Raw genomic sequence first — 26,698 nt, 5'->3', positions numbered from 1 at the left:
AAACATATTAAAAAAAGGATTGTGTGTAGACCAATAAGAGACACTAGAGGAAGATCTTCTTCTTAAGGAAATGAGAAAAATAAATTGAAAAAATTTATTCTTTTCATTATCTTACAAGATTAGTGTCAATGTATATATGCTAATATTCTATCCTATAAACACTTTTTAATAATGGCTACTCAAATAAATTTAATTTTTTAATTAATCATTACGTTAGAATTCGCAAGTAATCACTTATTAATGTTCTTTGGGCTAAATTAGCTTGGGGAAAATAAAATTATTGATGCAATTAATCTTTTATCAGTTGGCTTGTTCTCTTAAAAAGTGATTAATTAAAAAAGATGAGCTTCTATCAGATTCAACTTCAGTAATTTCTACCAATAATGGTTGGTTCAAGTGGTATATGTTTGATTCCCTTAAGTAAGGTTTCTGGTTCGAGTTTTGTGGATGAAAAAATACCCGCTATGAATATTAGCCCCACATACATGTGAATGTTCCCAGCTCGTACAGAATTACCTTCAGTGCGAGGATACACATAAGAAACAAACAAAAAAAACTTCAGTAATGTCAATGATGAACTATAACAATTAAGAATCTCATCAACACTTATTTTGCTAACAGATTTTTGAGGAGTTGCAGTGAATATTGAGAAATCATATAGCTCGTCTATGAAAGGCCTTAATCTACTCACCATCATATTTATTTAACACCTTATAAGTCACATTGTATAAACTAATAGGCCTGAAATCCTTCAAAGAAGTATGATGATTAACTCTAGGTATGAGAACCACGAGAGTCTCAAAAAGGCGAGGATAAAAAAAACCATTATGGAAAGCATCTTGGACCATCTTCCAAATATTTTTCCCCACAATTTGCCAATATTTTTTTGTAGAAATAAGGTTGAAAATCGTCTATATTAGGAGCTTTGAAAGACTACATAGACATAACCGCTTTTGTAACTTCCTCCAAAGAAATCAGTGCAATCATTCCAACAACACCCTCTCGAGGTAACACTAGGGTGTTTACAGTACAATTACCAATATTAACTTGGCTCCTGCCACAAAAAAGTGTTTGGAAATAACGATTAGCCTCCTCCTTAAGCTTGGAAGAGTCAGTAATCCAAACACCATCTAAAAAGAGTCCATCGATTTTGTTGCGCTTCCTCCTCACAAAGGTCTGTGTATGAAAATATTTAGTGTTTTTGTCACCAAATTTAACCCATTGTTCTCTAGATTTCTGAAACCAAAACATTTCCTCTTGTCTCAAGACAATATTATAATCTCACCTCAATTGAGCCTCCGGTCTAACAAGATCCCAATCATCAACTGATTCCAAGTTGAGTTGGATGCCTCTGATTCTCGCTTCAATTCTATGTTTCCTCCTAAAAATATTTCCAAAGACATTTTTATTAAAAAACAAAGCATTTTCTCTAACCTTAGCAAGCCCGTGCATCACATTAATATTCACCGAAGACCAAGCCTGAAGGACAATATTATGGAAGTCAGCATGAGAGGACCAGGCAGTCTGAAATGTGAAAGGTCTATTGGAGATAACCTTACTACCACCACCACATCTAATCAAGACAGGACAATGATCAGAGTGAAATTTTGGAAGGTTTTCAACATAAGTATCTGAGAATTCTCTTCGCCAACTACAATCTGACAAAGCTCTATCAATGCGCTTGGAAACACTATGACTACCCTGCTCTCTGCGGAACCAAGTAAATTTGCTACCAATAGCTCCTAGATCCATAAGTCCACAAGTACCCACAACCTAAGAAAACTTAGTAGCCCTTGAATGAATGAAATTACCACCTCTGCCTTCTGAAGGAAGAAGAATTTCATTAAAATCACCTAAGATCAACCACGGAATGTGCACTAGGTTACGAAGATTCACCAAATACTCCTAGAGAGATTCTCGAACAAGAATAGAAGGACTTGCATACACAGCTGTACAAATCCACTCTCGACCCCCATTCTAAAACTTGATAGAAATGACTTGAGAGAAAATATCAACAATGGTTGTCTTGACATACCTGCCCACAACACTAAGATCCCAAATACTACCAGCATGACCAGAAGCTTCAACAATACCACAAGCCTGAGAGCCTAAGTCATCCCAAAAGCACTTAGCATCTTTGAATTGACAATGAGTTTTTAGGAGAATGAAAATAGAAGGGCAATATTTCCTTATCAACTCTCTTGCATGATGACGACCATCCTTATTAATGGCTCCGCGAACATTCCTAGATAAAATATTAAAGTCCTGAAATTCAATCATAATAAATATAAAAGAATAGAGTAAAAACACCAGAGGAGCAAAATTAGCAATCTATGGATACTTGTGTTGTGCCATGAGGAGCCTCACGATATATAGTCGAAACCAATGTATTTGCATTAATCGGGACAACTAATTTTGAAGGATGAATATGATCATTCTCCTCAAAAGGAATTTCATTTTGAGCATCCAAGTTCATATGAGGAATTGTTGAATCTTCCACAAGCATGTCACATGTTGGAGTGGAGATAGTGGATCGCGTAATAACATCACCACCACTTGATAAGTCCATGCTAGATTGACCTGCTACCTCAACCTCATAACCCATGCGGTTTTCCTCCAAGCAAGAAGAGTTACATGGAACCTTCTCAAGTTGTCCCATGTGCCACGTGGTATTCTTATTCTTCTAGAAATTGGATTAGTCTTTATTGACTTATTAATTTTTATGGGTCTCATCCATATATGTCAAGCTAATTTGGACAATTCTATAATTTTTTCTAAAATGATTTCAAATCATATATTATTTTGTGCCCTCTCATTATATAAATACAAAAAACTAATGATGTCCAAAATAAACTAGCATTGTATTATTGGAAACAAGCCTATGATTTTTCTAGAAAGGAGTGGGTAAAGTTTCACCTAATCTTTAAATAAACTAAGAGGTCAAATATTCGATTATTATAAACAACTCTTGTTGAGAGGGACAATTATGTATCTCAAAAGATATTAATTCATTAATCATGATGGTGAAAAGTAATATTAATTATATCAAATGAAGAAAGCATTATACCCACAAGATGTTGGTCAAGTAGTATAAGGCCTCGTTGATCCCTAAGATGACCAAAATGTTAAGGATTCGATTCATGTGAACGACATTTGCTGAGTTCTTTACCCATAAGTTGGAAGAATATCTTTGATAGTATCAAAAATAACCTCCATAGAATGTTGTAAAAAATGCCTTTGCTATGCCACAATGGTAAGTTATTATATAAAAAATAATATGTGTTAATACTCAATTTTATTAGACTCATTTTTTTAAATTAAAAATATAAAAATGTCAAAACAATAAAAAAAAATTAAAAAATGCATTTTGACCATTTTTTGTAGTTTTGCAATATCAAATAATTATTTTTAGTCATTTATTGGTATTGTAATATTTTTCTAGATTTATAGTAACTAATAAATTTTTGTCGATACAAAATTTTCTCGTTGTTTTATAGTGTTATAGAACCCAAAGAATTTTACTCATTTATGGGCACTACTCATAATTCTTTTCTATTAGCAATGAATAAATAGTGAATGATGTAATCTTTGATGTATAGATTTGTTTTCCTCCTTCTCATCCTTATTTACATCGTATTCCATTTATGCACCTTCAGATTTCAACTCAAAACTTATATATGCAAATAACGTGATTCGATAAGAAACAAAAAGAAAAAACATTGGTTTCACCCTTTGTCTCTATCACTAGTTGTGTATCTGAGAGCTAAGAAAACCCATAATCCCAAAATAAAACCCAACCCGGTTCAACCCCATTCTCTAGGTTCCACTTTCTTCTGCATTATTTCTACATTTCATCAACTGGGTAACTCTCTTTTTTTCTTTCTGCTACTACCCTTTTCATTTCCTAAGCCAAAGGTCCAATTTTTAATATCGTTTTTATCTTTTTTCAAAACATTACATTTGGGAAATATTGCTTGCTACATAAGTGGTTAATTTGAATATGATATAGTTTTAGAATTAGAGTTGATATGAAATGTGTAATGTTATCTTAATAAGATGAAAGGTTGACTTTTGTTCTTGGTTGCAGGTTTTTCTATATAATGTGTCATATGGGATATGTTTAAATCTGAATGATCATTTTCCCTTAACCTGGTTTGGAATTTGGAATTGGAGGGTAGGTGTATAGTTCTTTTGATGGATAGGTAAAACTTCAATATAATGTAATTTTCTATACCTTTCTTCTAATTGCTTCTTCTGGAAAATTATGTTATATAGTGTATTTTTTTAGTTGTGTTACCTCCAAGTATGGTCTGATTATAGTGAATTTTCATGTGTATTTGGTTTGCCAATACCATAGAGATTCGAAAAAGTTTTACTTTAGATGTCGACTGCGTAATACAACCTTCACCTTTTATGTGGACTTAGGACCGGCTAAGTATAATATCAAACACACATAGGCGGGTTTAAATGTATATAAGTGCTTCACCTTTTGTTGTTGTTGTATTTGGTTTACCAAGATTGTGATCTTAGTTAATAAAATGTATATCTCATTTTTATGTACGGCAAATCATCATTAAGTGCTATACTATCTGATATTTATCCAAGGGTTTCTCACAGAAAGAGAACATATAGGTTAGTTGGTATCTTTTCGGAATTCAAGTGTGACTAAGATGTGGGTAAAAGAAGTCTCGTATTGACAAGAATGGATAACTTGAAGAACATATAAGTAGAAAGACCCATAGACTTAATCCTTAAGGTTTTGAGTCAATATACGATGTTAAGTTCACCTATGTGGTTCTCTGCTTTACTAATTTGTTGCAGATGTCCCTGGTGTTTGGGCTCCCCTGTCTTCTTGTTTGAAACTGCGGATGACTATTTTGTTATCATCTTGGCCAATTTTTATGTTGGTCATATTCTTTTTCGGGTTCAACGTTATTTCCCAATATTTTATGGCTATTCTAGGATACAATTCGATAGGGATGTGAAAAACATGATTTTTTAAAGATAGGATTGAATATGGATATTACTTATATGGCTTCGGATAGGATACAGGTAGTAAAGATCAGATATCCATCCATGACCATTCATAAACTGTGAAGCATTGCTGATGCTAACTGTATGTATACCAAATAGTGACAATAAGAGAAGAAATAAGGGGAAAAGAGAAACCTTGTAAAATGGAAAATCATGATAGTGTAATAACCGTTGGGAAGTAAGTCCCACATCGTCTGCCTCATTCTATTAGGCATGACTTAAATAAATGTTGGGTTACTTCTCTAATTGCCAATTGGTTTTGAGGTGGAGCCTTAACATGGTACCAGAGTCAGAGTCCAACTTCTTTTCGATTGTCATGAGCCAAAAGATACCCTTTAGTCATGGGTCAAAGGTAGCTTGTCGCCTGGTCCGACAGGTTTCTGTGGAGGGGATGTTAGGAAGTAAGTCCTGCATCGCATGCTTCATTCTTTTAGACAAGGTGTAAATACATGTTGGACTACTCCTCTCATTGCCAATTGGTTTTGAAATAGAACCTTTGCAACCATATGCTTCAATTGTTTATAATTACTGGTTGCATAAATGTATCATATTTTCCTTACATTGATGAACTGTGAAGGATAATTTAATTATTTCTTCTATAGGAGGATGAAGGATCACCAATCTAGCCTGGGATTTGATTCAGATGATAGTGACCTTGATATGCAAGTAGAAATTAGCGAAAACCATGAGAAAGTCGATGTGTTTTCAGAAAACTTGGAACTATGTGCAGGTGAAGGTGAAAGGTATGCTGAACAACCTGTAGCAGATATTACAGCAGATGCAGAAGCTTTAGAACCATTTATAGACATGGAGTTCAATTCCAGAGAAGAAGCCAGGGAATTCTACATTGCCTATGGTAGGCGGATAGGATTTACAGTTCGAATACACCATAACCGTCGTTCACGGGTCAATAACCAGGTTATCGGTCAAGATTTTGTCTGCTCGAAAGAAGGCTTTCGTGCAAAAAAGTATGTACACCGAAAAGATAGAGTGCTCCCTCCTCCACCAGCCACCCGAGAAGGTTGTCAGGCCATGATAAGACTGGCTTTACGAGATGGAGGGAAATGGGTTGTCACCAAATTTGTGAAGGAGCATAGTCATAAACTGATGAGTCCTAGTAAAGTTCCATGGCGAGGATCTGGGAAGAACCTGGTTAGTGAGGTATGTCTCTCCGGAGTTGCCAATGATTAGACAGTACTCATGCCAATGATTAGACAGTACTCATGCACCGAGGACTGATCTTTGGTTAAATATACAATTTCAACACATTATGTCCAATGTCCATGTTTTGTATAGTTTTCATTCATTGCTTGGCTCCAATGTCTGTGTTTTGTTTGTTTGTTTATTTTTTAGTACATCAATTTTTTGTTCATGGATTGTGTCACAGGATGAGAAAGATAGGAGAATACGTGAGCTATCGCTTGAGTTGTACAATGAAAGGCAAAAATACAAACGACGGTGTGCTGCATATGAAGAACAACTAAATATGATTCTGAACGAGTTGGAAAAATACACAGAACACATCTCGGAAAAAATTGCTGATGTTGTCCGAAGTATAAGAGAGATAGAGGAGGAAAAATCAGATTCAGATGGCGGGTAATTAGTGTCATTTTTAGCATTTTCCTCGTTAGCGATGCATCCTGTTGAGCTTGTTAAGCCTATTTGCCATTTGAAAGTTTCAAACATAATTCTGTAACATTTAGATAGGATTTGGCTTGAAGTAGCATAGTTGTAACATTAAACTTCAGGTAGCATATTTTACGAGAAAATTCATTTTCCCGGTATCATGTCTTGGATTAGATGTTTAAGTTCTATATACTGTTATTGTTGCAGCAACGCCTTTCCCTCATGAGAAAGGTAGCCATTTTATTCACTTTTGTCAGATCAAACTTTTTTCGAGCCGCACATCTAAATGGTTAACAATACAGTGATCATTTCTCTTTTCCAAGTTGATAGAATTATGGTCGACACCACATAGACTCTAGTCTCCCCTGCTTGTGTTCTCTGATTGAAGGATGAATTGGAAATCTATGTTGTGAAGTAGTGACCTTTATGGTTAGATAGTTATCACTTTTCAATTCTAATCAATGGAAAATTTCTCTCTAAAAAATTATCATGAACATAGGGAAAAACCATGCCACTAGAAGATTTTCAATATTCATATGACATAACACAAGAATCCAATATTTCACAACCTCCTACCCATGAGATGGAAAATGTAATGTTTCTATCAGTTGACCATTTAATGGCCTGATGTTTTTATGCACTGTTAGATTAGGGTTGCATGTATCCTTACTTGTTTAGTTTATAAGCAAACTCACTTTAGAAGAGCCTTATCCATGAAAAAAGGGCAGTCCAGTACACGAGGCTCCCATTTAGTGGGATCTGGGAGAATATTTGTATGCAACCTTACCCTTACAAGCATAGAGACTATTTCCAGGATTTGAATTCGTGATATCATGTTTACTAGACAACAACTTTACCGTTGTGTCAAGCTCACCCTCCGACCCTTATCCATGTAACATCCTTCCAATTTTTTCACTACAATATTGTAGTGCTTACAAGTGTTTTTATTACATTGTCTTATAGTACAATAGATCACTTAAAAGACAATGGACTCAAGGGTTAAGGAATTATTATCTTGTTTATGTTAAACAATGGGTATAGCTTGGAACTTGGTCAAAATAATTGTAGGAAGAGAGGATCTATGGTAACATAAGAATTATGGTAAACTGCTTACAAAGCTTTGCATGAAGATATTTTCTTCTTTCCTTCATCATGGATGTACATAAACCATTGTTTTTTTTTCCTGAGGCTTTGTTATGTTCATCTTGCTAACAGAATTTGCAATAAGTGACAAGGATTATTTGACCTGTCTCATCTCCATTACTCGAGAGAACAATTCTATTTTTAGTATATTTTTAAGGGTAAAAATGTATCTCAATGTAAATTAAAGGATACAAATATTATTCTTATTTAGTTTTTTTATGTTTTTTCACATAATTGTCCTCTCTAGTAACGGAGATTCAAGATGAAGGAATCTGACTCATAATGTACAAGGCTCCAACATTTAACATGGCTAATACACTTTCTAAATATGTCATTACTGATTCTTTTGTATTAGGAAAACTGTCATATAATAATTAATTAATTTGAGTCATATCACATTACCACTCTTAAGTGGATGTCTCAAAGGTTTTATAACATTAAGCATGTGTCACAACAGCTATAGTCTTAAAATGGTGGTTAAGGCTAGAGATAGGTATAACATTGTTTTCTTTTTCAGTTCTGAATGGATGAACAAAATATACCTGATATTGATACAAACAAATAAATTGATGGAAATGGGGATATCAAAATTCAACAAAAAGCACCAAAACAGAGTTTTACTGAGTGGAAACAGAATCAACTTTTTTGGCCCCACAAAATTATAAGTTACAAGCACATAACATAGCAGTACTAATATCCTCCCCTTCCCATCAACTCCCCCCAACAAAAAAAGAACAAGTATTACAGTTCTCATCTCATCTATTTTATTGTGTTAATTAGCCACCTAGTCGTGTCCACGAAGGATAGACATATAAGGTTTTATCCTCGGAAACGAAGATATTGTTTCCAAGATCTGAACACATGATCTTGTGCCTCCTAGAAGAGACATGTCAAATAACATGCCATACATGTTAAATACAAGGCACATAAGTTACATAAGTAGATGAGATGGGGTGTCATGTCATTCATTTTCATCTGCATCCTAAGTTCCCCAACTTATTTACAAGGTGGGAATTAAACTTAGGATAAAAAAACTTAGGTGGTGTTTATGACAGTATTCTCCAATAAAAACTTCATATGTATATCATTTTCTTAAGATACTTAAACAAAAGTAAGAAACATGTCATAGTTTATCGGAGAAAAGTGCCACAAACACTGAAATTTTAAGGAAGTTTTGTTCTTGATCTTAACCCAAACCAAAACATTTTGTGATTGCATGAAATGAGAAATGACATGCATTGGTTGTTAACTTAGAGCACTAAAGCCACCACCTTTCATCATTTGCTTGAACTCTTTATAATCCACCATTCCATCTCCATCAACATCAACCTTCATGATCATCTTCTTGCAATCCTCAACCGTTCTTCCTTGTTTCAACCCTAGCGACGACAAAACCGATCTCAACTCTTCCACGGATATGAACCCATCGCCGTTTTGGTCGAAAACGTTGAATGCCTCCCTCATATCCTCCTCTTCATCGCGATCATCCATGATGGATTTATACAACTCACCGAATTCATCAATGTCTACGCAACCATCATGGTTAACATCAATCTTCTCGATCATTTTTGCTAACTCGTTATCAGGTATGAAGATGTTTAACTTCTCTAACGAATCATTTAGCTCCTTCATCGTAATTCGGCCATCACCATTCCGATCAAAGAGCTGAAAAATTCGCTTTAGTTCAATAGGGTCCATTGTTATTATCTTAATAATACGACCCCTTAATGACAAAAATGACGATGATGATAATGAAGATGAATACGATGAGATTGTTTTGGAGGGGAAACTAAGAGCCGGGGAGGAAGGCTCTTAGTTTCTTAGGGACCAAACTCAAAAGGAATGAATTAAGAAGGTTGTAAAGAAGGAAAATCCTAAGAAAATAGTTGGTATTAGAAGAGTTAGACAAATAATTTGTGGTGTTTGTTTGTTGCATACTATAACTATATATGGAGAAATTTTGTTGGGATCTAATTAAGGGAAGTAGTTGGGTTGAGAAATTAAAGTAGTGGACCTTTATTTATTCATTTTTTTCTTTGTTGGGTTGTGTAATTATTTATCTAAGAAAAAATATGATTGATATAATTTTTTTTGTAAGGTACTTCTTATCATATGAATAAGTAACTAATCTTTTTTATGATAAGTGACACTTAATAAATGTCATTTTTAAAAATCGGATTATTAAATTTTTAGTCATTCTTAAAATATAATAAGACCTTAAACTATTAAATCAATACAATGTTGATAGTATGATTGATATAATGATATAGAGTAAGATGGCCTTTAACTTTTACGCGTATTTGGATGGTTTAATACTTATTATAATGGCCACCATTATCATTGGTTGTTCCAAAGACGCGTTTACATTAAATAATTGTTTTGCAGTTATTTAATTATTATGTTTAATATCTATACGGCTATACAATGTTTATTAAAATATATACACCGATAGTGTAATAATTTATACATATATTCTATCGTTTACTATTTATTTGGATTATTTTTTTTGAAAAGTTAATAATAGTTAAATATTTATACACATGTATACATCTTTTTTTCTTATTTTAATTTAAAAAATACTAGTAGATGATACATTTCTATATTAATGATGGATGAAGTGTTAGTAAATTTTTTTCACCGTTAATGTTAATGTGGGTGTATATAATAAACTTTGTGCCATGTGACCCTCCCACTCTTTGAGGTACTAGATGTAAATCAATTTATTAAATACAATTTAATTGTTTATCTTATATTATTTTCCCTATGTTTATGTAATTAGTTTTGCAAAGGGGTATACTTGCAGTAAAATGATATAGGTGGGTGTGAGATAAAGAGCGAATGACAAATTTCATTTTTAGGAATCGAATCTTAAATTGTATTGTTCGTTCATTCTAAAGATCTAGTAAAATCTTATACTACTAAACCAAAACAATTTATTAGTAAGGTCTTAATGACTGATTTGAGAGAAAGAGGTTGGAGAATGGAGAGTTGAAAATTGCTAAAATAGTAACCATATATTCTTATATAAAATTATTCTACATATTCTCTTATAACACTAGAAAAAATAAGATATGTCAAAAGTCCATAGTTTATACTTTATAGTATAGAAAAATTTGGAAGAAAATATATTATTTGTTGACTAATAAATAATGAATGAGGGGTATTGGCCTGCATTTTATTATGCTGTAAGTTGGGTGAGACAGTTGGATTTGCTCAATGGCCGGCATTACCATATGATTAAATCTCGGTTAAATGAGAGCTCATTAAATTAAGGGTCTAATTTCTATATATTCTTTAGTTAAAAAATTTATATATAATTATTATATTGTTTTGTGATTTATTTGGATTGCTTACTATTTTTTAAACTATTAATGATGATTAAATTTATAAGATGAATGATGTAATAATAATATATAAAACTCATATACTTTCCGTCCATATATTTTTCTCTTAATTAAAGAAAATAGTGTATGAGTTTTAATCACTATAATTTACCATCCATATTTAATTATCAATTTCTTCAAAAAGTAAGCAAATGTTTGTTGGATGATGAAATTAATGTGTATAAATATTTACACCAACAATACATATATAAATATTACATTGTAAACTAAATTTTGATACATGTATATAATATGAATGTAATATCTATTTACCTATAAAAAAATTATACACACCAAATATTGAATATAATATATTATTCGTCATTAATTTGTATTTTTCTAAAAAATAAATCATAATTAAATATCAGATTATGCAATCACAAATATATAATACATTTAAGTTATAACCACATTAATTTACCTTTGTATAATATATAAAAAAAAAAGAGGAAAGTCCATTTACACCCAATTTAAGTTACATTAGTCACACTTAATATCAGATTCTCAGTCATTCATTTTCTTAAATCCAACCGACCAAATGAGTGAATGAAATAAATGATGAGAGAGAAAAAGAGAAATCTTAAATAACTTTTAAGTTTCACTCATTTGATCCGTTGTTGAACTTAAGAAAGTGAATGATTAAGATTGAATATAACTTAAACTAGATGTAAACAGATCCTCCTCCGCATATTATACTCTATAATATATATTTCATAGTATAACAAAATTAAAAAAAAAAAAATACAATGTGAGGCCCTTTCCTCATGCTCCATGCTGTGTACTTATAAACTAAAGTTTCTCACTATTTCCAATTTTGGGTCACACTCACATTTCTCATCATCAGGTAGTGTTTCTCATCCTCCTTACTCATTCCATTCTTATTCAACATTTCAATTACATTTCTATTTTTTTACTCCAAACCCATTCTTTTTGCAACAAATACTCGACGGAATTGGGAGCAGAAGAGTAGACTTCATCTCAGATACATACATTTGGATGACATACCCATATAGGGGAGCACATGTGATATAGTTTGTGCCACTCCATGTGTCATGTGTTTGTGATCAGTCATAAAAATATATTTAAGTTAAAATTTAATTATTACTTATGATTTAGACCATGTGCACTACTTGTTTCTTTGTATGGGTGAGCAGCACTCCACCCTACCAAATCTTTCGGTTTGGCCCGATCATGATGAAACTTAAATATGGTCGGGTTTCATGGGGTCTAGAGTTGGGTACGAGTTCAAAAAGCAGATTATGACCATTATTTAGGGTCAGATAAGGATAATCATGATCCTGTCCAACCCGCCCTATACTCATTCATCATGTTTATATGTGTTTATTCAATTGTATATAGAGTAATGATATCTCTTTGAACATTTAGATATATTATTTCACATGTCAAATTATATATCCATAATAATAAATAATATTAATAAAACTTCATCTAAAAGGTTATCCATTATATTTAGTCGGGTCTAGGGTCAGCATCAGGTTCAAAAGTTGGTCCAATTGACATTTAGAGTTAGATTAGCCTTCATGTCTAGGGTCGTATTCGGTTCAAAAAGTAACCCGACCAACATTTAGGGTCAGGTAAGGGAGAAACCTTACCTCATCCAACCCAACTCATGTTCACCCCTATTTCTTTGTATTTATAACACATGAAATTGTAGTAAGTGTTTAACATATTTGAAGATTTTATTTCTTGGCTAGGGATATGTCATGTATGCATTCACTTCCTACATAATTGATCCCATCACAAGTTGTTTAGCATTTACTGGTTACCTTCTATGTTTGCTATTCAAATTTCATATTCGAAATCGGCAATCGGTAATGTTGTTTCCTTCTTTTTTAAATACCATGAGGAATTCATACAAAGTGATGGAGTTGTTCTTTGGCATATATTTGGACTGTGATAATCTTTTGTCTCACAAGTAAGATAATATAATTATCATACATATTTGGTTTACATGATTGTTTGGAATCTGAAAACTACGTAAGAAGAGTGCCCAGTGCACGAGGCTCCCACTTAGTGGGGTCTGAGCAGGGTATATGTATGCAGCATTACCCGCAAGTAGATAAGTTGTTTCTAGGATCTGTAAACTATGCATGGTATCTAATTCATAATATGGATTGAACAGTACATATTGGCATATCGCGACTATCACCAAATATATATGCATTCAATGGGGAGAAAATGATCGAATACTGAGTTAATCATCTTTAATTGTATGTTTTGTTATCTTGGTACAGTCCTTTGAAATGTGAGCTTATGTAATGATGTCGGTCACATGCAGGAGGGCCTTGGGGATACAATGTCTCATGGAGCCTCGAAGAAGAACAAATTGCCTGGAAGAAGCTCTAATATCCATCCCGGAAATACAAGAGGCTGCAATGTGCCAAAATTTGACCAAAATAACTTTGGAGCTATAGAAATTGTTGCATCTGAGCAAGATTTTGCTTCTTCAATAGAAGTAACTACCGAAGCTCCTCCTCGTTCTATTGAGTTCTTTGTTTGGAACAATGAGGGAATTAATCTGTGTGTTGATTTAAATTCTTCCCCTTCAGATTGGGTTAACAAGTTGAGAAATGAGGTTTGCACAAGCACGGATGTTAACAGGAAAGATTCCAGGAGTCTTCGGCAGGAACTCAGTTATTTAGGGGATAGTTCGACACAAGGGAAAAGTTCCCTTTTATCGAAAACAAATTGTGACCAAATTGATGATCATCATACTAGACAGATCAAGTCTTCATCAAGCTTGAAAATGGCAAAAGATGATGCTACAGGGTTAGATCAACTCAATAAAGGAGCAAGTCCTTTAATATATGATTCATTAACTCCAAACAGCAAGACCGTAAATGTGGCTGATAATGTCAAGGAAAATGAATCAGCTGTCTCAGCACTGACTGTGAATGTAGCAGATAATTTTGAACTTAAGAAAGTGAATGATTAAGATTGAATATAACTTAAACTAGATGTAAACAGATCCTCCTCCGCATATTATACTCTATAATATATATTTCATAGTATAACAAAATTAAAAAAAAAAAAATACAATGTGAGGCCCTTTCCTCATGCTCCATGCTGTGTACTTATAAACTAAAGTTTCTCACTATTTCCAATTTTGGGTCACACTCACATTTCTCATCATCAGGTAGTGTTTCTCATCCTCCTTACTCATTCCATTCTTATTCAACATTTCAATTACATTTCTATTTTTTTACTCCAAACCCATTCTTTTTGCAACAAATACTCGACGGAATTGGGAGCAGAAGAGTAGACTTCATCTCAGATACATACATTTGGATGACATACCCATATAGGGGAGCACATGTGATATAGTTTGTGCCACTCCATGTGTCATGTGTTTGTGATCAGTCATAAAAATATATTTAAGTTAAAATTTAATTATTACTTATGATTTAGACCATGTGCACTACTTGTTTCTTTGTATGGGTGAGCAGCACTCCACCCTACCAAATCTTTCGGTTTGGCCCGATCATGATGAAACTTAAATATGGTCGGGTTTCATGGGGTCTAGAGTTGGGTACGAGTTCAAAAAGCAGATTATGACCATTATTTAGGGTCAGATAAGGATAATCATGATCCTGTCCAACCCGCCCTATACTCATTCATCATGTTTATATGTGTTTATTCAATTGTATATAGAGTAATGATATCTCTTTGAACATTTAGATATATTATTTCACATGTCAAATTATATATCCATAATAATAAATAATATTAATAAAACTTCATCTAAAAGGTTATCCATTATATTTAGTCGGGTCTAGGGTCAGCATCAGGTTCAAAAGTTGGTCCAATTGACATTTAGAGTTAGATTAGCCTTCATGTCTAGGGTCGTATTCGGTTCAAAAAGTAACCCGACCAACATTTAGGGTCAGGTAAGGGAGAAACCTTACCTCATCCAACCCAACTCATGTTCACCCCTATTTCTTTGTATTTATAACACATGAAATTGTAGTAAGTGTTTAACATATTTGAAGATTTTATTTCTTGGCTAGGGATATGTCATGTATGCATTCACTTCCTACATAATTGATCCCATCACAAGTTGTTTAGCATTTACTGGTTACCTTCTATGTTTGCTATTCAAATTTCATATTCGAAATCGGCAATCGGTAATGTTGTTTCCTTCTTTTTTAAATACCATGAGGAATTCATACAAAGTGATGGAGTTGTTCTTTGGCATATATTTGGACTGTGATAATCTTTTGTCTCACAAGTAAGATAATATAATTATCATACATATTTGGTTTACATGATTGTTTGGAATCTGAAAACTACGTAAGAAGAGTGCCCAGTGCACGAGGCTCCCACTTAGTGGGGTCTGAGCAGGGTATATGTATGCAGCATTACCCGCAAGTAGATAAGTTGTTTCTAGGATCTGTAAACTATGCATGGTATCTAATTCATAATATGGATTGAACAGTACATATTGGCATATCGCGACTATCACCAAATATATATGCATTCAATGGGGAGAAAATGATCGAATACTGAGTTAATCATCTTTAATTGTATGTTTTGTTATCTTGGTACAGTCCTTTGAAATGTGAGCTTATGTAATGATGTCGGTCACATGCAGGAGGGCCTTGGGGATACAATGTCTCATGGAGCCTCGAAGAAGAACAAATTGCCTGGAAGAAGCTCTAATATCCATCCCGGAAATACAAGAGGCTGCAATGTGCCAAAATTTGACCAAAATAACTTTGGAGCTATAGAAATTGTTGCATCTGAGCAAGATTTTGCTTCTTCAATAGAAGTAACTACCGAAGCTCCTCCTCGTTCTATTGAGTTCTTTGTTTGGAACAATGAGGGAATTAATCTGTGTGTTGATTTAAATTCTTCCCCTTCAGATTGGGTTAACAAGTTGAGAAATGAGGTTTGCACAAGCACGGATGTTAACAGGAAAGATTCCAGGAGTCTTCGGCAGGAACTCAGTTATTTAGGGGATAGTTCGACACAAGGGAAAAGTTCCCTTTTATCGAAAACAAATTGTGACCAAATTGATGATCATCATACTAGACAGATCAAGTCTTCATCAAGCTTGAAAATGGCAAAAGATGATGCTACAGGGTTAGATCAACTCAATAAAGGAGCAAGTCCTTTAATATATGATTCATTAACTCCAAACAGCAAGACCGTAAATGTGGCTGATAATGTCAAGGAAAATGAATCAGCTGTCTCAGCACTGACTGTGAATGTAGCAGATAATTCAAAGGAACATAGATCAGTTGTCTCAGCTGAAGTTAATTGTGGCGCGGCAAACAATTATATATCTGGCTCTGAATCTTGTGCTAAAGCTTTATCTACGAAAATCTGTGATTCATATGCTACTGATACTCCATTCTTCAAGTCACCGTGTGGTTCGGTTGGCAACTCACCGTCAGATCCTGACCGAATAAAGTGCCAAAATTTGAAGCCTGATGATGAAATTTCTGAGGATTGTGTTATGGTAAATGGTCCATGCTCTGTGAACCCTGCTGCGGTGTATCCTGGAGCTTCGTTAAGTGGTTCTGTGGAGCTGCAAATTTCAGAAGTTGCAAGTTGGCATAAGTATGCATCACTTCCACTCTGTGAAAATGATGGAATCCTGGATCTAAGTGATCCTAAGAACACTTTAGATGCAGAACAGACTGGTCTAGTCAATTCAAGAGAGGTATGTACATATATACAATTTTTCATGCCGATACATTAAGTTTCATGTTGCTAAATTATTAAAAACTTCTGATTTGATGATCAGTTTAAATAAGTATAAGAATGTAAAATTATTCTCATTTTTGCATTTATATGATTCTTATTATTATTAAATGTTGATTCCTAAATCATTATACTTCTTGAAGACTTCAGATTTTCAAATCAGCAGCAATGTTCTTATTACTAAAATTTGTATAATTTTCATTGTGGGTTTATTAGTGTTTTTGTCCTATTTATCATGTCATTATTTGCTGGCTGCCATATATGCGTAATATTTGTCTTCGTCTTTGTCAATTCACTTGTGTTAAGTAAATAAAATATCATGTTGTTTTCAGGATCTGGGAAAGATTGTTAGTAGAAGAGAGAGTTCAGAGTAAATACTGTTCTTAGTAACATTTTTAATGTTATTTAACCTTCTATATATAAGTGATTTAAGCATATTCGTACCGCACTTCTTTCAGATGCTCGCAATTTGATGACCCAATTAAGAAGTCTGGCCTAGAGATTGATAATCAGGACTCTAAAGTGAAACTTAATAGAAAGAAGAAACACAGAGACCCTGTGGTTCAACTTTCCAGTGATAATCCTCCATCAAAAAATTTAAGAAGCATGAAAAACGTCGCTATGATAGGTCAGCGTAGAAGATCCATGCGGCTAATCTCCAAGGTACACTGACATTCTTCTGATGTATTATTACCTTGATAAGTTGAATTATGTAAATGAATAACCAAACTTAAGTAGTAATCATATTCAACTATTTATTACTATTGTGATGAGAAGAATGGTTTAACATCTACAACACTCAAGTAAAATGTTTTCCTAATGTTTTAAATAACATGTAGATTTATGAAGTATGAACTGGTTTTTGTTTTGTATTTTATATTTCCAAATTTAAACCTCAACTGAAGTGTTTCACAATTGCTGTTACTACTCAAAAGCCTTCAAAATGCTACAGAGTGATTGAAAAGTTCTATTCTATTTATTTGATTCTACCACATTTTTATGATTTTATTTTCTATGGTCCAGTAATTCCATGAGGTGCTTTTCACTACATTGGAGGCATTAGTTCCAGATTTTTTCAATGAACCCAAAGTGAAGGAATGAAATTTACTAGGTATGAAATACCAACTCATATGGTTTGAGAAGCATGAGTACTAGTGAGATAGGTAATGAACTTTAACTTTTATCTCATAACTTGCAATTCTAATCTATCTTTACACCAACAACTTAATTCTCCTGGGTTGGACTTGAATGAATATAAGCAAATAATCACTTCGAAATTTTGTCTTTCATGTGATCACATTTTTGAAGCATGTAGATCAGAAATTAGAAATTAATATACATAACATGCAGTTCCCAAAATTTGTTTTTTGTTGCTGCTCTTAATCTTGTTTGGCAGCTTAGTTTTCTGCATCAGGACTATATCCTGAGGCTATCTGGCCCAAAATGTCCAATTACATTAATTAATATTTAAGATGATTCATAGAGATTCGACAAAGTTTTACATTTACTATCAACTGCCTAACACAACCTTCACCTTTTATTCGGGTTTAGGACTAGCTATGTATAGCATCAAGCACACACAGACAGGTCATTGTTGTCGTCGTTGTCGTTGTTGTTGTAATATTTAAGATGATTATGTTAATCATGTTTATTTGCTGCAGGTTGCTTTATGCTTTTAGGAAGAATTATACTTGCAGAAAGGTAGTAGATATCAATTAAATACCTATCAAGACAGCCATAAAGTTGTTTCTAATTTTGGTATTAAGCAAATTATAGAAATCATTGTTCTGGTTTTAATGTGTACTGGGCTTTGAGACAATGTTTTTTTTATCGTAGCTCTTATTACTTACCATTAAAGTTACTTATATTGGTTTCCAATATTTCCAAATTTATTGTTTGTGTATTAGGTTCAATAATGTAGTGTGTGTAAAAAAGCTTTGTTGACAGAAACAAATTTTACTCTAGTAATCTCTCTATCTTGAAAATATATAGTTTTCTGCTTTTAGGTGAGGTACCCTTCATGCATAAAAAAGTATGTCCATTTGGGGTACCCTTCATGCATAAAAAAGTATGTCCATTTGGGGTACCCTTAATTCTTTCTTTTCACATTTAACCCACTTTATAATAAACTAATCCCAAAATGTATATCACTTCATGTACCTTTTGTTTCTCATTGGTCAGAAAATAAAATATGAATTATATATATTAACTTTACATTTTCTGACAAATGAGAAACAAGGGTATATGTTTACATATTTTGGGACAAAAGATATACTCTCACTATAGATATATTTGTGAGTTGACTATCAAAATTTTCTTTTTCTCGAAAAATAAACTCGCAAATAGATGCAAAGAAAATTAAAATATTTAAACCAATAAGGATGTTCTTCCCCAAAAATGTTGTACCTTTTCTCTTTATTAGGAGGGAGGTGAAGGCTTCTTGTTTTCATTGACTTATATGGAAATATTTGTTTCCTTAATTTCAAGTAGTTCCTTTCAGCTAAGTTCTTTCTATTTAATAGAGATTTTGCTAGAATAGTAACACATGGGAAGCAATGACATTCATTACTCAAACTCTTATAAGTCATTTTCTATTGCCATAACATAATTTGTTGGTATATAAATATATATTATGCTTAGCAATGATTTTAATTTTAGCTACTCTTGCTTCCATGATTTGGTGCATGTTTTTATTATATGATATGGAAAAAGAATTTATCAAAACAGTGTTTCTTTAGTGCTTATTGAATAGAACCATCAATTTGCCATAGGATAAATATGGAACTAGCATTGCTGTTCAACATTCAAAATCAATGTACTAATCATTGAATAAAAACTATATTTTACCAAAAACAAATTTGGAATGATTACTAGTTACCAACTCCAATTTTTTTATTGGAACATAAAAATTTCTAAATTTTATGCTTTTTATTTTAATTTGGTTTATCATATCATTATTATTTAATTTTAAATTTTCTTATATACAAATATTTTATTCTCTTTTAAGTCTGAAATTTAGTATTCTCCTCTTCTCAATTAAACATATCGTTATCACTAATAATAAATTATATATATATATATATCGTATTTTTAAAACTTTAGTTTATATCTATATATTTTTTTCTTTATTTATGTATTATTAAGCTATTATAGTTAGATTATTTAAATAAAAAAATTGTGTTGTGCAAAAGTGATAATTTTATATAAAGCAAGCATCTTATATTAACATATAATTACTAAATAGTGTAAATATTTTGAAAATTTTAATTATATATGTATAAATATTAAGCAAACTAATTGAGTAGGGAATGAGGAAGTTTTTTATACTTGTTTTTCCAAAAGTCAAACCAAACAAAAAACATTTATTTTCAAAATAAAAGCATTAATCTTAAAAAAATAACCCAAATCAAACTCACTCTAAAATAACTCTTTAAAAAAATCGTATATATCAAACCTATGTGCACTTGTGGACAGAGAACCATCCACTTCAAAGGGAGTGATTAATGCATTATTTGACTTTTTGTTTCCATTGGGTAACTAACAATTATTTATTTTAAACCTTTTTACTCAACATAAATAAATATCTATATTATTCTAGTAAGATATGACCCCATATACGATTTGTGAAGCTTGAAGACAAGTTAACTCGATCTTCAAGATTAATTGCTTATTGAAGACCCCCAAATTCTTAAAGTCAAATTTGGTTTTATTGTTTTTCAATCTTATTATGATAAAAGGGTAATTTTCTAGAATTAGTGTATCAACCCGAGTGAGGAAACTATAGTCTATAAACTAATTGGGAAATAGTGTTTATCTCAATCTTTATAGGGATAGACACAATGCAAATCAAGTTTGAAGGTAATACTATATTATATATATATATATACATATATATATATATATATATATATATATCAATAAGACATTGATCTAGTAATGTAAAACTCTACTAGATTTTTAAGGTTGAGAGTTCGATTTTTGTGAATGACACTTGTTGGAAGGGTTCACCATGAACCCCGAAAGTGATAATCCCAAAATACTTTGATAGTAAAAAAAAAAATATATGTGACAATATATTTGGGATGTTTGGTATTGGTGCTCCTTTTTTGGTGCAATGTGTGTTCAATTAATTACATTTTCTATGAGATTTGAAAGCTCGAGGTTCATCTCAACTAACTCATTATCCATCAACCAAGTCTAAGAGCTCCAGTCAAATTGAGTTATATATGATTTATACTTAAATTAATATAAAATGATTTATAAATCAGAGGTGTAAGTTATATGTTACCTTAAATTAGTGGTTTATTAATAAGAGACTTTTAAAAAAAAAATCATACTAATCAAATAAGATTATTAATTTTGGTTAAATAAACTAATTGACTATTCTCTGGTCTCTTTTATAAAGAATTTAAATAATTCTACATGTATGAAGGAAATTAATTAAAAGTGAATTAATTATTTTAATTTAATAAAAACTATACAAATAATTATAATTACTATTGACCATGTGATATATGTGAAATTATTTCAAGTAAAAATTTTAAAATTCGTTAAATTTTCTTATATTTAATGCAAAAAATAATGATATTTTTAACTTATAATCTAGATAAGAGGGGATATTTGTTTGACTTAATAACTTCAATAATAACTTGATTTTATTTACCAAACTTCAGTTTTTGTTTGTAAAAATTCAAACTCCAGGCGTGTTAATTTTCTACCCGCTACTTAAAGTAATTTCTACAAAAACAAACATTTTTAAATATATAGATCAATAGTGATTTTTTTTTTGCACTGAATTAATATGTGTTATTCATAACTCCTATCACATTCTAAGTTTGAAGTTAAATTTATATGTATATAAAATATCTAAGAATTTGCTTAAGCATTTGAACACACCATACTTTGACATATTAGTCTTTGAAATCAGAGAAATATTTAAATTGATAAAGCATAAAAAATATTTCTTAATAATTTAATTTAGAACATTAAAAAAATTAAATGATTTATTTATTTATTAATGCATTGAATGCTTAACTTTATTTAATATATTTTATTCTTACCTTTTAACATTAGATAAAAATATTTTCATAACTTAATATTACAATTTTAAGAGTTTAATATATAACATAATATCTATCTACCTATAGAATTAGAATTTTTAATCTCTCAATATATCATCTATTATTGTCTATATATATAGATATTAATCTCAATTTGTAAAGCAAGGCTAGAAAAAAAGTTATATCTTATCTCTAAACAACTCTTATACCAAAATTTAATATGATATCTAATATGCTATATATTTATCACTATATCTCTCACATATTTGTTCTTATACCCATTTCTTAAATATCGTAATATTTATATATGTAAAAATTTATAATAATTATTATATCATACCCCATTAATTTTTAGATAAAATGATATTAAATATAAATGTTAGATAATAAAGTAACATTATATAAAACTACATTTTTTCCTTTCTTGAAATACATGGGAGACACATTGAATATTGATGGTTTTGTTTTGGTATTACCAATAGGAATCAAAGTCCAAATTTATAGGAATGCCCTTTCCAACATGTGTCATTTATAGGAATCAAAGTCCAAATTTTTTAGTCATTCTAGGATCTAAGGATCTTATACCAATAAATCCAACATATTATTGGTATTGGTGTGTATGTTTTAGTGTGAATTAAACATTTTCGTGTGGCTAAAAAGAGTCATAAAATGCATAACAGTCACATAAAGCAATGATGCATGGCTAGAAAACAAAGTTCATTAACTACACACCAACCCAAATAAAGGATTCAAATGGAGTAGTGACTCAAATATCATATCATATTATCATATATAGTTGTGATGTTTATATTGTTCCCATGCTTCATACCTCTCTTCATGAAACCAAAATCAGAGTATTGCAGTGTGAAAACATCAAATACCATTAACTTTTTCATTTAATGCATTCACCTACACCTTCCCTTATTCAGAGGTACCACTTTTGTTTTATTTAATGCACCTTCTTTCATTGCAAAACCAAACACTTTTCTCAAACAATTATGCATATCAAATCTTCAAATATATCTTCTAGCTTCAAAATATTGTGAGAGTTTCTATCAACTTTTTTTTTTTACAAAAAGTGTGGCTAACTCGCTATACTTTCAGTTTTTTTTATCAAGTTGAAGTTCATTTTTTGATTCTGGAAGTGTTGAAAACATTGGAATGGGTCTAGTTTTTTTTTTCTAAATCAGCATCATGCATGGAATTTTCTATTGTAAGCATTGAAAATGTACAGATATGATCCAATGATGTTCATAGAAACCCAGAATGGAAGAGTCTGATTTGGCTACATAATTTGCATACCCACCATTTTTTTGGCCTCTTCAACCTGCATTGATAGATTATCCATGAAAGTTGTGAAATTTCATGAGGTTATGTTGTTTTGGTTCAATAGATGAAGTTTGTAACGTTTGCACTCATTTCTAAACTGCACTCTCAGCTGGGTTTCTTGCTGAGTAGTCAATAAAGATTATAGCTTTTCCTACTTTAAGAGTGATTCAATATCATGGGGTTCATAGTTACACAATTCTTAACTTATGTTTTGAATTTGAACCAATGGGGTTTTGTATTTGAGCTTATGGTTTTCTCATACTTGTGGTCTCTAGTTTCAAGTCTTGGTTCCATGTCTCTAATGGCTACCTCTTATGGTGACCAAGGTTCTGTGGTTTGTGCATTGAAATCAGATGGGTCTCATACTGTGAACTGTTATGGAAAAAACTCAGCCATAATCTATGGAACACAGCCACATTTACAATTCTTCGGTCTAAGTGCTGGCGATGGCTTTGTTTGTGGGCTTCTAATGAGTTCTAATCAACCCTATTGTTGGGGTAGTAGTAGCCATATTCAGATGGGTGTGCCTCAACCTATGATCAAAGGAGCTGAGTACCTAGAAATCAGTGCTGGTGATTACCATGTTTGTGGATTGAGGAAACCATTGAAGGGAAGGCAAAGGAACACTTCTTTTGTTGATTGTTGGGGCTATGAGATGACCAAGAACTATGTGTTTGATGGGCAGATTCAATCGATTTCATCCGGTTCCGAATTCAATTGCGGCTTGTTTTCTCAGAATAGGACTTTGTTTTGCTGGAGTGATGAGCCTGGTGGAAAAAGTATTGTTAATCAGATTCCGAAAGACAATAGGTTCCAGAAGGTTGCTTGTGGTGGATTACATGTATGTGGGATCTTAGAAGGTGTGAATTCTAAAACTCTTTGTTGGGGAAGGAGTTTGAATATGGAGGAAGAGATTTCATTGATACATTCAGGACAAGGACAAGGTGATATTGCTTTGGTTCCGAATGTTTCTATGCTTTCTGTAGTAGGAGGAAAGTTTCATGCTTGTGGTATTAAGAGCTATGATCATGGAGTTATATGTTGGGGCTCTAGTTTAAGAGGAAGTACTCTACCACCTAGTGAGATTAAGGTGTTTGAGCTTGCTGCTGGGAACTACTTTACCTGTGGAATAATTGCTGCGAAATCTCTTCGACCGGTTTGTTGGGGTACTAATTTCCCTACCTCTCTTCCAATTGCTGCATCACCAAGAATGTGTAGGTCTACTCCATGTCCTCCAGATTACTATGAAATGGATCAGCAGAAGGGTCTATGCAATTCACCAGATTCTCATCTTTGCATACCTTGCAGCAGTGATTGTCCGTCCGAAATGTATCGAAAAAGTAAATGCACCATGACTTCTGATAGAGTATGTGAATATAATTGTACTGCTTGTTCCTCACCTGCATGCTTCTCCAATTGCTCGGTTTTATATACCAATCCTGTTCCTTCTGCTGATTTGAAGAAGAAAAATGAAAGGATTTGGTCTCAGCAGTTGCCGATTATTGTTGCTGAGATAGTTTTTGTACTTTTCATAGTTTGTGTTGTATCTATATTGGCGGTTTTGTATGTTAGATATAGGCTAAGAAATTGCAAGTGTTCGGCAACAACAAGGCCAAAGGAGAAGAGTTCTTCACTTCAAAATGAGAACAAGATAAGGCCAGACATGGAGGAGTTAAAGATTAGGAGGGCACAGATGTTCACATATGAGGAACTCGAAAGTGCAACCGGTGGATTCAAAGAAGAATCCATAGTTGGGAAGGGAAGTTTCTCTTGTGTGTTCAAGGGAGTTTTGAAAGATGGCACTGTTGTTGCTGTTAAAAGGGCCATAATGTCTCCCTCTCCCAACATGCCGAAAAACTCGAAAGAGTTTCACACTGAGCTTGATTTACTCTCAAGGTTGAACCATGCTCACTTGCTTAACCTACTAGGCTATTGTGAAGAAGGTGGAGAAAGACTCCTAGTTTATGAATACATGGCTCATGGATCCTTGCATCAATACCTACATGGCAAAAACAAGGACTTGAAAGAGCAATTGGATTGGATCAGGAGGGTAACAATTGCAGTCCAAGCTGCTCGCGGAATCGAATATTTGCACGGCTATGCATGTCCACCAGTGATCCATAGAGACATAAAATCTTCAAACATCCTCATTGACGAAGAACACAATGCAAGGGTCGCTGATTTCGGCTTATCATTGCTTGGTCCTGCAGATAGTAGCTCTCCACTTGCAGAACTACCAGCTGGTACTCTCGGTTACCTCGATCCCGAATACTATAGGCTTCATTATCTAACAACAAAGTCCGATGTATACAGCTTCGGCGTTCTACTATTGGAGATCCTAAGTGGTCGAAAAGCCATTGACATGCAATATGAAGAAGGGAACATAGTTGAATGGGCAGTACCTTTGATCAAATCAGGAGATATACCTGCAATATTGGATCCAATTCTGAAACCTCCACCCGATATCGAGGCCTTGAAAAGGATTGCAAATGTTGCATGTAAGAGTGTGAGAATGAGAGGAAAAGATAGGCCTTCAATGGGAAAAGTAACAACAGCATTGGAAAGAGCACTAGCACAATTATTGGGTAGTCCTTGCATTGATCAACCAATTTTGCCAACTGAGGTAGTTTTAGGAAGCAACAGACTTCACAAGAAACCATCTCAAAGGTCTTCAAAAGGGTCAGCAAATTCAGAAGTTGATGTGCCAGAAAGTGAGGATCAAAGGTTTGAGTTTAGAGCACCATCTTGGATAACTTTTCCAAGTGTTACTTCATCTCAAAGGAGAAAATCTTCAGGCTCAGAAGTTGAAGTTTATGGTAAAAATAATAATGCAGCAGCATCAGAAGGAAGGAATTTTGGATCAAATGTTGGAGTTAGTGGTAGTGGTGGTGATGTTTTGAGAAGCCTTGAGGAAGAGATTGGTCCTGCTTCTCCAAGAGAGAGCTTGTTCTTGCAGCACAATTTCTAATCATGCATTGATGTTCATTCAGCTTTGGAGGAAACTAAGATTTCGATATTTAAGGAGCGAAAAAACGGCTTAGAACCTATGACCTTCATGTCACAAGGCATGCAGCCGTAACGTTGCGCTAATGCGATGACTATTGCATTTTATGCAACTTTTGTTAGTTGTTTTATTAGAACTGCATCATCTCTGACATTATATGAATGTAAGTCTGACATTGATTAGTTTCTATGTCAAGAAACCATAGATTTATTTTTATTAGACTTTGATAATCATCATGAATGCAACTCTTAACATTAATTAGTTTCTATATCAAGAAAATTGTTTCAAAATCTTAGTTTGTATGCAATGTTATTATATTTTATTTTGTTGGTTATATGGCAGTATTGCAATAAAAAATATATGAGAAAATTGGTTTTATTTTTTAAAAATAA

The 26,698-nt window shown here is 32.8% G+C and overlaps 4 protein-coding genes across 10 annotated transcripts; 3 read left to right on the top strand and 1 right to left on the bottom strand.

The window, feature by feature from the left end:
* Positions 3,637-6,811, top strand: LOC109351296 (protein FAR1-RELATED SEQUENCE 5-like). Of its 5 annotated transcripts, none has more exons than XM_019592734.1 (4): positions 3,637-3,820; positions 4,088-4,202; positions 5,637-6,195; positions 6,422-6,811. In XM_019592734.1, the coding sequence occupies exons 2-4, from the start codon at positions 4,195-4,197 to the stop codon at positions 6,632-6,634; spliced, it is 780 nt and encodes a 259-aa protein (XP_019448279.1). In that variant the 5' UTR covers positions 3,637-3,820; positions 4,088-4,194; the 3' UTR covers positions 6,635-6,811. The 5 variants fall into 5 exon arrangements, with proteins under 5 accessions (XP_019448279.1, XP_019448277.1, XP_019448280.1 ...); XM_019592732.1 differs by having other exon boundaries at positions 3,637-3,862; XM_019592735.1 differs by having other exon boundaries at positions 3,638-3,862; positions 4,088-4,174.
* Positions 7,848-26,430, top strand: LOC109351292 (serine/threonine-protein kinase-like protein ACR4). The gene is made up of 3 exons (XM_019592726.1): positions 7,848-7,853; positions 9,390-9,395; positions 23,515-26,430. Exons 2-3 carry the CDS (start codon positions 9,392-9,394, stop codon positions 26,268-26,270), a joined length of 2,760 nt encoding a protein of 919 aa, XP_019448271.1. The 5' UTR covers positions 7,848-7,853; positions 9,390-9,391; the 3' UTR covers positions 26,271-26,430.
* Positions 9,049-9,369, bottom strand: LOC109350620 (calmodulin-like protein 7). The gene has a single exon (XM_019591845.1). The coding sequence runs from the start codon at positions 9,367-9,369 to the stop codon at positions 9,049-9,051; it is 321 nt and encodes a 106-aa protein (XP_019447390.1).
* LOC109351293 lies at positions 14,267-18,801 on the top strand. Of its 3 annotated transcripts, none has more exons than XR_002108210.1 (6): positions 14,267-14,343; positions 15,799-16,872; positions 17,246-17,283; positions 17,372-17,576; positions 17,937-18,024; positions 18,575-18,801. XR_002108210.1 is itself a non-coding variant. In XM_019592727.1 (5 exons), the coding sequence occupies exons 2-5, from the start codon at positions 15,817-15,819 to the stop codon at positions 17,937-17,939; spliced, it is 1,302 nt and encodes a 433-aa protein (XP_019448272.1). In that variant the 5' UTR covers positions 14,267-14,343; positions 15,799-15,816; the 3' UTR covers positions 17,940-18,801. The 3 variants fall into 3 exon arrangements, 1 of the variants encoding a protein (XP_019448272.1); XR_002108209.1 differs by having other exon boundaries at positions 17,937-18,076; XM_019592727.1 differs by having other exon boundaries at positions 17,937-18,801.

Source organism: Lupinus angustifolius, chromosome LG06 (assembly GCF_001865875.1).
Source record: "Lupinus angustifolius cultivar Tanjil chromosome LG06, LupAngTanjil_v1.0, whole genome shotgun sequence".
NCBI classification, from domain to species: Eukaryota; Viridiplantae; Streptophyta; class Magnoliopsida; order Fabales; family Fabaceae; genus Lupinus; species Lupinus angustifolius.
The sequence above is the reverse complement of the archived record's forward strand: the minus strand, read 5'-3'. Positions and strand labels throughout refer to the sequence as shown.

Excerpts from the sequence above, each read along its gene's own strand:
- LOC109351296 (XM_019592734.1), top strand. Across the intron at positions 6,196-6,421 it reads GGAAGAACCTGGTTAGTGAG|GATGAGAAAGATAGGAGAAT; the intron begins GTATGTCTCTCC and ends ATTGTGTCACAG.
- LOC109350620 (XM_019591845.1), bottom strand. The coding sequence starts at position 9,369 with ATGATCGAGAAGATTGATGTTAACCATGATGGTTGCGTAGACATTGAT.
- LOC109351293 (XM_019592727.1), top strand. The coding sequence starts at position 15,817 with ATGTCTCATGGAGCCTCGAAGAAGAACAAATTGCCTGGAAGAAGCTCT. Across the intron at positions 16,873-17,245 it reads GTCTAGTCAATTCAAGAGAG|GATCTGGGAAAGATTGTTAG; the intron begins GTATGTACATAT and ends TGTTGTTTTCAG. Across the intron at positions 17,284-17,371 it reads AGTAGAAGAGAGAGTTCAGA|ATGCTCGCAATTTGATGACC; the intron begins GTAAATACTGTT and ends CACTTCTTTCAG.